The following is a 12,438-nucleotide window of genomic DNA, read 5'->3' on the forward strand; positions in this document are numbered from 1 at the left end:
AGGGAGTTTACTATCGCAAGTTATGTTAAATCATGTTTAAAATTAATTTGAAAAAGTTAATAGTTGTATTCATAAGCAAGTAATAAAATACCATATTCCCACGCTTCCGCCTTTCATAAATTAAATATTCAAAAGGCATATGCCATTGAATTCATATGATACAAGCGTGTAAAAACTAGACCTCACATAAATGATGAATGCAAAACCTGGAGAAAGTATTTCCGAAACAAAGATATAGGATGGCGATAAGAACGCCTACATATAGATGAATTGAAATGCCGAACACAAAAAAGCCCATAGTAATTGCGATTGCACAATCGCCACCAAAAAAGGTTTTACATTACAAATTACAATAGACAGAGCAGTCGAAACCAACCGAAAAAAAGAAATAAAAGCGAGTCAGCTTCTGCAGTTTAGTAGATTGTAAAAACCAGACCTTGGCTCAATCAAGATGCAACAACATGCATAGGTCCATAGCATCCAGTTGTTGAGGAGAGACCCTACGAGAGATTAATTATTTTAAGTCATAACCATAGCCTTGGACCTCGGGCATATTGAAAATTTTGGTCGAACCGTTTGGGGCTGTTTTTCAAACCAAACCAAATTGCGGTCGCTAATTGGCCAAGATTCGAGCTTCCTGGAGGGGCTCGCTCGTCGAACCCATCACAAATGGTCCAAACTCGATGTCAAGGATAAGCTGTTGGCTCTTCTGCCCCAGTCATTCCCAGGCCTTTCCAATTTGCATCTTGTCACAAAAGATGACAGGCCAAATACCACGACCACGATCTGACATCTCGTCTCGATCTCTGTGGACCACATCTTTGGCTTGGAGGTTACCTAATTGGCCAAAAGACGAGTTCAAATGCCCGTAATGTTTGAACTTGCCCCCTTGCCTATCAAATATTATGGGCTTTTGTGTGGGATCGAACAAGCAATTCAGTGAATTTAACATCAACACAAATCGAATTTGCTTCGCGTCTGTCCATTGTGCACTTGTTACCAATTAACAAATGACTATTCACTCCATTGGCAATTGAAGTTGCTCGGGACGGGTTTTTGGCCATTGAGGGGATGGTTATTCCAAAATGATCATAGCAACAAGTGCCACGCGTTGAACCCGCAGGCCAAAAATGACAGAAAAGTTCAGGGTCACATAAATTATAAGGTAAAAGCTGTAGAACTGGGTATTACAGGTAGCATATAAAAAGATAAAAACACTTTCCTTCGACTTACTCTCTCATATTTTAGTTTTTGTGTATATTTATGTCTTTGTTTGGTTTACATTTTAAACATTTTTCAAAAAAGTAAACATTTATATCAATCTTTGTTCTTCTGAATATGTAATATGGACAACTCTAAATACTTTTCTGGGCAGATATACTTAGAACTCGTTGCGTTCATATCAATATACATATGTACAATAGACTTCATTTTTTTACAAATAAATCTGCTTCGTTGTCTGCACAGGATCTTAAATGCAAAATAAAATGTTTTAACATGTGTGTTTATCTTGTTTTATTTACTTTTTAGTTTCGCTAAGTATTCTCTTTATATAGCTATAATTAAAATACAAAAATATGTATGCAACAAAAAAATATGTTTACATATAATGAATATCGGGGCAATTCAATGTAACTTATTACTCGGCTAGATTTCGTATAAAAATGGTATTCTTTGAGTAATTTAGCTCATCATATTTGGAACTGATTGATTGCAAAAGCTTCTTTACAATCGTTTTTTTACGCTTACCAACTAAACATGCTAAAAAGTTAAATAATGTAGGCAAATCATTGGCTACGGAACAAAATAAAAAGAGGGGGGAAAAAAGGCATGGGAAGATGGCTTTAGTTTTGGTTTTTGCTTTTAGTAATACTATTTTAGAACAGATAGAACAGGGTGGGTTGCGAGGATGGGGTGGGAGTGCAGCTAGTTTTGGCCGGGTGCTACATAAGTCTTTTATAGCTCTGTACTAAATCGTACTAAAATCAATAGGAAACGATGAAGTGCACTTAGTACAGTTCCAGTTTGAATGCCGCTTGAATCTGATAGGTCTGTTCTAAAAGTGTTCTGAACGGCTATCAACTAGCTTACTCTCTACTACTTTATATAATTGCAAGTGTACTAAAACGTGCTAAAACGGCATAGTGGTGCTCCAGAGTGTGCTTAATATAGTAGGCACTCGCTTAGTGAAATCCCTAGTAAATCCCTTTCGGTTCTCAAACAGACACACTAAGCAACAGACAAAATGTACAAAATGTGGGCGCAGTTTTACATCTAACAATAGTTAGATAGTTTCTAGGAAGCGGAGCCTCTCCTCCTAAATTGTGGGCCTCTATTCTCCAACGATCTCAGTACTAGTAGTAGGCTTTAAGAATATCCTTGACGGCTGCCTGGGTGCCAAAGGTCAGGGCTGCAATGCCGCACAAGGTGATGACGGCGTTCTTCCACAGTATCCAGTTGTACTGACCGAAACCAGTCTCCCAATGGACAATGAGCTCAATAACAACCTAGAAATTAAGTGTACATAAGAATAAAGAGTTAGTTACTGACACTATTAGGCTGAACTGGTGACATAAACTTACGGGGAAGATCAATCCCAGGATGGAGAAGCAGAAGGCACCGATGAGACCCATGAATGGGCCAATTTTGGGAACAGCCACGGCCAGAACAACGGCAGCAGTCACCATCACTGTGCGCAGCACATAGTTGACCAAAGTCGGACGCTTCTTGCACTTCTCCTTGATGCCATCCCACACGATCTCCAGGCACACAAAGAACTGCAGTCCAAATGTGCAATACACGGCCAGGGAAATGAGCACCTTAACAGCCTGGGCGGGCCACTCCTCGATTGGCAGATTCAGGGTGATACTCTCCTTGGTGTCAACACCATAGCGCAGATAGCCAAGGAATCCCAGCAGCATGTAGATAAGGGTCACACCGGACATACCCTGGGTGAGCACTCCGCAAATTCCGAGGAAGCTCCGCGGCGTCTTCATGTTGTTCTCCAGCGGCATAACCACACCAATGGCCTCCATCGCAAAGATGGTGATCGAGAAGAATTGCGGCAGGGTGTGCCAGGTCACGTACTCGCGATTCTCCACCGGTGGCAGATCCTGCACCAGGTAGTAGAACGTGATGCCCAGTCCCAGGCCCATGAAAACATTGGCCACCATCGAGACGGGCGCCAGATACTTGAGATTGGGCACCCAGGCGATCAGGATCAAGGGTATCAGCATTGCGCAAATGAGCACTTGCAGCGACACCTCCGTTCCCGTCCAGTGGGTAATCAATTGCTCAAAATTGGAGGCCACGATCACAGTGTAGACCGAGCAGGTACCGAAGTAGGTCAGGAACAGACCAAACAGGATGGAGAACTTGGCCACCGGGGCAAAGCCACGGCCCCATTTGGGTCCTTTTTGGAAGGCAGCCTCGGCGATCTCGGCAAAGGTCATCTTGGTGCGACGTGTCCTGTAGTACAGCTTGTGACCACATTTAACCTGGAAAAACAGAAATCACTTATTAGTTTAATTGCTTGAAATTGACGTATGATGAGGTAAAAAAACGTATTTGAAAAGTTACCATATCTAAAAAGCTGAAGATTTTTGGATTTAAAAGTATTCAGTATTCAAAAAAAATTAAAATTATTATTTTTGGTACTAAATATTTTAAATAAAATAATAAAGATCGCACAAATTTAATCACACATCAGAAAAATGGAATACTACAAAAATGGCAAGTAATTTAATTATAAAATGCACTAAATTTAACTTCCTAGTTTGGTATTTACTTGTTAAAATTAAAATTGTATTGCCAACACTTACCAGAACGTAACTGCAGTGCGTGCAAATGAAGGCGGTGAAAATGGTGGCGAAGATTCCCATGACGATACCAGAGCACATGAAAGCAAACGGCATGCCCAGGATGCCAGTTCCCAGGGAAGCCTTAAGCAAATGCGTGAGAGTTTCATTATCACTACAGAAGAAAGGGGTAAATAAATATTAATTTACATTTTAAACATAGTAAGATAACAACTTACGTTGTGGGATGTTCGTTGTCTCGCAGGGCGAAGGGATCAAAGTCATTTCCTGCCAAGGCCTGCTCGGTATCCGACTTGCGGGGTTGGATTTTGTACCTAAAAGTTTAAAAGAGAGTAAAACCCATAAGTTAAGGAATTTCTCTGAGGTTAGACTCCATTTATATGGCCACCTCAACTCCACATTGGTGGGTTCTAAGTCGCCCATTGTCATGCTGTTCGGGCCGATCGTCTGTGTAAAACTAAAACTCGCCACGGAACAGCAGCGGTTTCTTATATGCTGACAGTGAAATTCCCTTGCACGGAATCGCTGCATCTGCAATTACACTTGTCGTGCAACCGTCGGCTCAAAATACTACACTTGTAACTTAATGTCGATCGAGAGAAAAGGAAAGAAAAAACTGCCGCTGAAGTCGAAGGCATTTGCCGGCCGAATTTGGTCAGGCCGTTTCTGATTGGCCTGGCCTGGCCAATTGACGGAATCTATGGATTCCAATCCATTCCAGAGTGACTGACTCGACTTGCCGATTTAGTTGCATCAGCCATAAAAGAAAACTGCACACGAAAGCTGAAGAACTCAGCCTGGCTTTATGCTCAAAATATTTCGCACACCCAGGTTTCAAAAGCTCCCCAAGGTATGCTATGGATTTTACAGAACCAGAGGTTATCGTAAGAAACAACCAGAAAATATTTATATTCTACTTTATATAATTTAAAACTTATAATTTATAATATACTATTTATTACTATACAAATTTCTGACCTAAAATATGTACACTGTAAAAATGCCCTAAAATGATATAACCTAGAAAAACTTTCATTAAGTTGCAGTCCTTATATGAACTCTAACTACTCATTGCAAAATTCACTATAAAATAAAGAAACATCCATCATCTGGAATATATGCCTTTAGTTTAAGTTAGCTGAAACCCTTAATAACCCCACAAGTATTATTTACCATTTTTTAAAACGCTTATTTCTAAAAGTGCCCCGGATGTAAATCATTTGCATGACAGCGCTTTTTTAGCACACGGATACTAAACTACACAGCTACTGGTAATTACTGATATACAAAACCCCTTTTTAAATGAGAGTTCCGGGAATATACAATTGTACTGTATTAAAATCATGAGATTATTTTTCATTACGAAAATTCCTATCAGTTCAAGAACAAAACTCAGGTTATCAGCTCTAGTTCATTGAATCAATCTATAAGTAATGCAGCGTCATCGAAATAAGTTTTTTAATGACAAGAGCAAAGCAGAAAAAATTCAAGTATTTATTTATAATATAGTACTTGTATAATTTTTACGATCTGAATTTCCCTGGTCAAAGTGCAGGAATGTTTTAAATGTCATCTTTTGAAAATTTAAAGTGTACAACACGTGTGCCTGCTGATATTGTCATGCAAAATGCAAATTTATTTCACGCCTTTTCCGTTCGTTGGAGCTGCTTTGCACATTTCATTTTCTTGTTTATTTCCTCAACAATAATATTTGCATCTGAAGGTAGATCAGCTAAAATCGATATTTGCTAAACGTCAGCAGATGGGATGCATAAATATTTTTGAAAACCTGCCAGCAGCAGCACCTTGAACTTGGGAGATAACTCACAGTACTATTGATTAGCAAAAGCGCTTAGATGTACGTAAGTGGATTTGATTTGAGTTTGATTTGTTTCTATTGCGTTCTACGGTCGGAATTCATATTAGGTACACCTCGACTTGACAGAGGCTTACGTGATTTGTGCCTATTATAAGGCAAGAGACTGATTGATTATACAGTTATTTATCTGGAGAACTTAGCCCGGCTATCATGACTACTCTCGAATGGCTAGACATCTAATATTTTAATAGCTGGGCGGCTGCAGATCCCAATCCCCTCTTAAAGCCCATAATTGATAATTGTAATCAATCTGAGCTGCCCGTGTCAGAGTGCCTGGCTTTAAGGTCTTACAAAGCATTTCTAGTCTCAATTTAGACGTCGACGCCACATCAAAGGCCAATTAGCGACAGCAATACACTAATCTACTCGTAAACTTAATTGGCAAACATGCCACACCAGCAATTTAGGCGAAATATTTTTAGCACATTGACCAGACGACGACAACACTCACATGACTTTTCCTTCGCCGGGCAGGAATTGCTCCATTTCCTGGGGCGCATGCTTGGAGCCGCTGTCCTAAAAAGACCAAAGAAATGCCAACAATTAATAAAGGTAATTGCTCAATTGAGTTCCTAAGAAATGCTCACCACAATGTTAACCATTTTGAAAGCCGCTGTTTCCGTCCCTTAGTAAGAAAAAAAACTGCAAAGAGATTAAATAAACAAATACATTTAGTTTTAAGAATTCTATTGGGTATCAATCATAAAACATCAAAAGATCCAATTGATCACCATCCATTTAAGATCATATTTCGTTCTGTGTAGAACAAGTATTCCTTTATTGATTTAATAATGAATTTTAATTGAGATTGTGGCGCCCAGACACTTTCATTTCCAAACCGGCTATTTCCAGACCCAAACTAATAGAATCCCCCTTTATTAGGTAAACGAACGGACAGCATCGCTCTTGATTTGATTTAATTGTCTGCGATTTCAGACTGAGATATTCCAATATGCAAAAGTTCAATTGCCCGTTAATTGTTTTGTGCGACTCACTTTCAAATTGAGGATGTTCGCTTGTCCTTAATTTATGGAAATAAATTCGTATAAAAATGTTAAAGCATTTTTCGGCAATTTGTATGCAAATTGAACATAATTTCGTTCATTGAAAACCTGCTCTAATGAGTTTTATTTTTAGTCCCTTTGGATGATGTCGCTAGTATTGTGTTCTCGATGACAAATTTCGGTTAATTGGTTTTTCCTTTTTGCGTTTCGGTTTTTGTGTCCCAGTTCTATTATTAATCCGTTAAATCCCAGTCACATGTGCCATATTTCACATAGCAAATGTGTCGAGTATGCGCTGAGTGGGTGAGTTTTTGTACTTTAGACTGGCCCCCAATGAGTTTCAGGTGTACCAATATTTCTCTACGGTGTTGTACATTTTTGAGAACTTAAATAGAGGGCCGGCGTTTTGCCACTTAAGCTCATTCTTTTTCGAGCAAATGACAAATGATATATTTATGTGCATACATTCATTTTGCATATCAATTTCCAGCTCTCAGACGCTGCGTAGACAGTTTCGGATGTCTAAAGATATCTTTTGGCCGTTTGTTTTGGCCATGTTTCGCCGCATATTTGACAGATTTCGCAACAAGGTTGAATGACCTCCCCACTTGACTTGGCCTGACCTCTGCTCAAGGGTCTAGATAGACAGATAAGCCCTGCGAAGAGCACGAGCTCCCACTTGGGGGCCACAAAACGAAGCTGGCTGACTTTTACAGCCATTTACAACCAATGCAAGGTAGCCAAAGGTATTGGTATTCATATATTACGTTATCTAACCAAAGCGTCACAACAGCAAAATCACAAACATGGCACTCAATACCATCGATAAGATATAGAATAACAACATCGAGCGGTATTATAGCTCAATGAATGAATACAATTTTTTTAGAGAACGCAATATCTGCGTGCGGCATACTCAATATTTTGGCAACACAGCCGAGTAAAGAACCTTCACCCAGTGTAGACCAAAAAAAAAAAAACGAAAAATGTTGGCACACATTTGGTAGTATTTTGTTTTTTTTGTTCACTATTTCTATATTTTTAGTTGTAGGTGCTTGGTGTTTGTCATGCCAAATGTTTGCTCTTATCGCATACATAGTTTTCACTATTTTTTGCCCCAAAACCACTGCGAACTGGTTCGCCGATTTATCGCAAGATATATATACATACATGTTATATATGTGCTCGTCTCGCTATTATCATTTATTTCGGTTGCGTGAGCAAAAAGCATGACACGGCTAAAATCAAACCGAAACATTTACAAACCGATCCGACATTGGGAACAATTACAGGGCACGGGAATTGCCGAAAAATAGCTCGATTGCATCATTTCAATTGAAATATCTTAGGTGTGTACATGCGTTTACCTTTTCTTTTACTTTTGCACGATCGATAGTTTGTTGAACTGTTTATTTATCCTCTTTGAGTAGACAAGTCTTCAAAAGGTAAAAAAAACACTTAAATATCACATGATAAAAATCTGTATTGATTATTTTATTAGATCTCTAATAACACTTTTTTTACTCTTCATTATAATATATATTAATTTCCCAGAGCTTCTGAAAACTCTAATTAGTTTAACAAATGATACAATGTATTTGTCTTAAAAACACAAATTGTCAATTTGTTCAGATATAAAATGGTTTCTGAGCACTTTGCTATATTTAATCCTAGCCAATTATCATCTGCCTGCCAAACGTGACAGATCTCTAAAAACCAAATTAAAACCTTGAATATCAAAAATCTCGCTAATGCAAAATATTCAGAGAAGTAATGCCGCATTGTTTGTATGTCATGCTAGATGAAAACAAAGAATCTTGTTAATGGCATGTGAGCGTGAGAATAGCCAGCAAAATGCTGTTGCTGCAACTACACAGCTGGCCTAAAATTCAAACTCTTTATATTTCGTACACCCATCTGGTTTTCTCTTAAACTCTCCGGTTTCCTATTCAGCAGCATCCCCACATGTTGAGAGCAACTATATATGTAATCAAAACCCACCCGGTCGAGCCCCTCAGCCACAAATGAAAACCACGTGTTTGTACTGCGTTGCTGAGGATTTATTTTTATATGTAGATACTCTTAGCAGACATAATGCCATTTCAAAAGAACCTTCTAAAGAGCTTGGGACATTTTTGATAATTTCATATATTTATCGTTGGGCCTGACTCATAATAATAGGAAATTGCAGCGGAAGCAGTTTAAGGAGTGTGTAATCATGGGGACCCCAACCCTTAAAACATTATCCGATAATGCCGTCACTTCTCCACCCCCACGATATTTGAGTGCGTTCTGCGTAAGTATAACGCGATACTCTCATTCTTGGCTAAATCTGTTTATATTTAGACTCAAGTTCATCACAGCGTCGTGCTGCAAAGCTTTTCTAAGATTTCATCAGCCAAAAAGTTTTTGGGTTTTTTTTTGTACTCGTGGAATGCATTTGCCGCATGAGTTTTTGGAATGGGAAAGTTGACTCTCCTTATCTAGTGGTCAACAAAAAGGTTTCTGATTTCCCCCCTTTTGAGCGTTACGTATGCATGTTTATTTTGGGTGCCTCATATAGAAATGAATAGCGAATTCAGCAATCGCCGTACATTTAGTAATTATTTTTTGTGGTAGGGTTTTCTGCGGAACTTTAGAGATAGTAGAACATGATTCGTGGAAGCAAACAAGGTTATGACACTCAACACGTCTGCAAAGAGGGCTGATAAAAGTTCTGGAAACATACATAGAGGAGTGGTAAGGGTAGTACATCTTTTTCTCTAAATCATTGTAGAGTCTAATTGATTTTTGAATGTTTTAGTTGTTTTCCCCTTTCTAAATTTTTAAGTCTCAAAAAATATTTAAGCAGCTGTCTTCTGACGTTTTAATGAGCTCAGAGATCACTATACGTCATCAGAACGAGGTTTACACTCCATATGCATATGAACAACAAGCCCGTGGCATTTCAATGAGAAACTGCTGATCAAATAGAGCTCCCAATGGGCTTCTACAAATTCTCCTTATCAAAAGGGAGACACGAGTTATAAAATAAAACCCCAGTATCTGTCCGTCGTAAGCGGTTTGTCTGTTTCGTGTTATCTACAGAAGCTCTGGAAAGCAAATGCAATTTGGCTGTTTGAGGTGTTTAAAATAATTAACAGCATTTGGAGAGTTTGCATGCGGTCGTTGCATAATGCCAAACCTGATAACAACCCACGCACACCGCCATAAAGGTCACATTATCGTTTTAGAGTCTCTATGAATATTTGGTTTTTATCGATTTTTTTGGTAATTATTTTCTGCCTGCAAAGCGGTACGTTTTATTGGAAAGTCTTAATTGAACGTCGATTTGTGACTGCCGTTCAATGGTCCAATCGATTTGGAGGGAACTTGGAAACCTGATAAAGAAGCGACCTTCTCAGGTGTTACGGAAATTAGTTGCATCTAAAAATAAATCAGTTTCTGTCCGGTCAGCGGAGGCAAGAATGGCAGGCGGTCAAGTGTAATGTCTGGTGGCAAATTGCGCAGATGGCAAATGTGGAAAAAAGACCGGAGGCGATTGACAGCAAAATACCAGTAAACAACCTGTCAATGCGGGATAAGAATAGGGCAGAGACCTCAAGCTTAATGCCCTTATATTATATTACCGGAACAATATTACATTTAGCAGAACTTTCACTAATTATTACAAAGTATTGATTATAAAGTGATTTTGTTATTCAGTCTTTTATATGTTTATAATAAGTTGGCTTAGTTAACCTTGTTCTTCACATAACTATACTCGACTTTCAATTTCTCTCTGTAACAATCAGGAACCCGCAGAATTCCCATTGTTCCACTGAAAATTCTTTTGTTATAACCCAAAGCTAAATTTAAAATTCCTAATCCCAAAATCGCATGTGTGTAAAATAGATTTATTCTTAGAATATGTCAAATGTCTCGAAGGCCGCCCACGCAATCAACAGTTGCACCCACTCTCTTTCTTTCTTTTTTGTAGCTTTCTCTCTTCCTCTGGTTGGTACTGCCATTTCACCCACTTGCTTTCCTTGGACTCCAGTCTCTGACGTCACAGTTTTACTGCGTCTTTGACTTTTGCTTGTAAATGTCTGTTATGTTAATTACCAACAACGACAATAGCACCAAAATCAATAACACAACTACAGAATGGGCGCGTAAAAAAGGGAAATGGTTACATCGTAAAGATATGGCCAAAACAGGCACACCTCAGCACCGAAAGAAAGTCATTTAAATGCTGAAAAACTATCATAAGTCTTCAAGAATTAAGTCCTAATATGTGTATAATGGGAAATTGTGTGTTTTACTTTTTAATAATCCCTATGTTACCAAGAATCCGAGGGATATAGGGAATTTTAGAAGTGGTATGGATATGATTTGTGTCATATGTAACCGTTTTTCAATTTTTAAGGGGTAATAAAATTTTTAAGTTAGAACCAATAGTTCTCAAGTGATAGAAATTTAAAGTCTTTAAAATATCTAGAAATTTAGTAATATCTATATTGATACCAAATGATTGATTTATATTTTTTCCCGTGTACCCATCCCATTTTGGCCTGATTTCCCTTTGGCCATGTCCTTGATGAGTCAGTTTGGATCGGTCTGAAAGTGGGTGGGTGCACTAGTTCGTGTGGGTGAGGTAATTGCATTGACGTGTGCAGATAGCTTTGATAGTAAACCCTCTTTTTTTTGTGTTGATGTGCTTTTCTACCACTTTTTTGGTCCGCTGGCATTGGAGGGAACTTTCCCTTGGTTAAGTGCTCAATTACAGCTAAATTACGTATTGCAGTTTAGCGAGAAACGTGGAACATCAGCAAGTCAAATGGGGAAACCTATTCGCAGCCATTGAACTATCGCATACACAAACAACAAACACCAAAAACTGCAGTGGAAAGCGCGGGCTCTCGGGAAAATGAAAATGCTAATATTCCATTCATGTGTTAGAAAAAGAAAAAAAAAGAATTCTTCAAAAAGAACCGAAAAATTAATTGGTACAAAATTGAAATTGAAGAAAGAGGGAACGCAAATAACGGGACAGGTGCAACGTGGTCATTTTAATGTTGACGACGCAAATGCACGCGTGTCTCTTTTTTTTGACTGTCGAAATTGTTGGGCTTTATGAAAAGGTTTCCGTTTTAATTGTGGTTATAATTGTCACTGTGGTTATTTCTGGTCCGATTTTTTCTCGGTTTCGGGGCTCTCACCTACACTACACTCTTTTTTTTTTGACAATGTCAATTAATTATACACTTTTTCGTGGCTTCCATTAGAATGTTTTTCGAATACATAACACATGTGTGCTAGACAGTTGCACTCTGCCTCTGCTATTTTCAGACAAACCCAATTTTTGGCCATGTGCTTCTCTATCTCTTTCCGTTTCCCTTCCCTTCACGCCAACTGTACATGTAGCTTAGAATTTCTGGTTTTTCGAAAACGCTTACGTATTTCTACCTTTTCTGGATTGCTGGCGATACACGAAATGCCGCGTAAATCAAAGAGTTTATCTCCCGGTCGATCGCCCTTGGTGTTTTTGGCAAATAATCGTTTGAATAATGCCAACAGTTCAACGTAGCGCTGCTGGCTACCAAAAATCGGACTACCTCCCACGAGAACCGGGTGGACTGCGCGAATTTTAAAGAGTAACTGTGAAGAGCGCTCGGCGGCGGGCTGTTTAAATACTCGGCGAGAACCGTTGCGAGAGCGCGCCAAACCAAAAACGCAGCCGGCTTCGTATAGGTCT

At 38.8% G+C, this 12,438-nt stretch overlaps 1 protein-coding gene across 3 annotated transcripts; it reads right to left on the reverse strand.

Annotated features, from left to right (window-relative positions):
• Positions 1-1,490: 1,490 nt before the first annotated feature.
• On the reverse strand, positions 1,491-12,330 carry LOC119552978 (proton-coupled amino acid transporter-like protein pathetic). 3 transcript variants are annotated; one of them, XM_037862994.1, is made up of 7 exons: positions 12,150-12,330; positions 6,285-6,339; positions 6,149-6,213; positions 4,037-4,132; positions 3,822-3,972; positions 2,583-3,497; positions 1,491-2,507 (listed from the first exon to the last, which is right to left on the reverse strand). In XM_037862994.1, exons 2-7 carry the CDS (start codon positions 6,297-6,299, stop codon positions 2,355-2,357), a joined length of 1,395 nt encoding a protein of 464 aa, XP_037718922.1. In that variant the 5' UTR covers positions 6,300-6,339; positions 12,150-12,330; the 3' UTR covers positions 1,491-2,354. The 3 variants fall into 3 exon arrangements, with proteins under 3 accessions (XP_037718922.1, XP_037718923.1, XP_037718921.1); XM_037862995.1 differs by having other exon boundaries at positions 12,140-12,330; XM_037862993.1 differs by lacking the exons at positions 6,149-6,213; positions 6,285-6,339; positions 12,150-12,330 and adding an exon at positions 4,207-4,264.
• Between the last annotated feature and the right edge of the window lie 108 nt (positions 12,331-12,438).

The sequence above is a fragment of the Drosophila subpulchrella genome, chromosome 3L (genome assembly GCF_014743375.2).
Source record: "Drosophila subpulchrella strain 33 F10 #4 breed RU33 chromosome 3L, RU_Dsub_v1.1 Primary Assembly, whole genome shotgun sequence".
In the NCBI taxonomy this organism is placed as follows: Eukaryota; Metazoa; Arthropoda; class Insecta; order Diptera; family Drosophilidae; genus Drosophila; species Drosophila subpulchrella.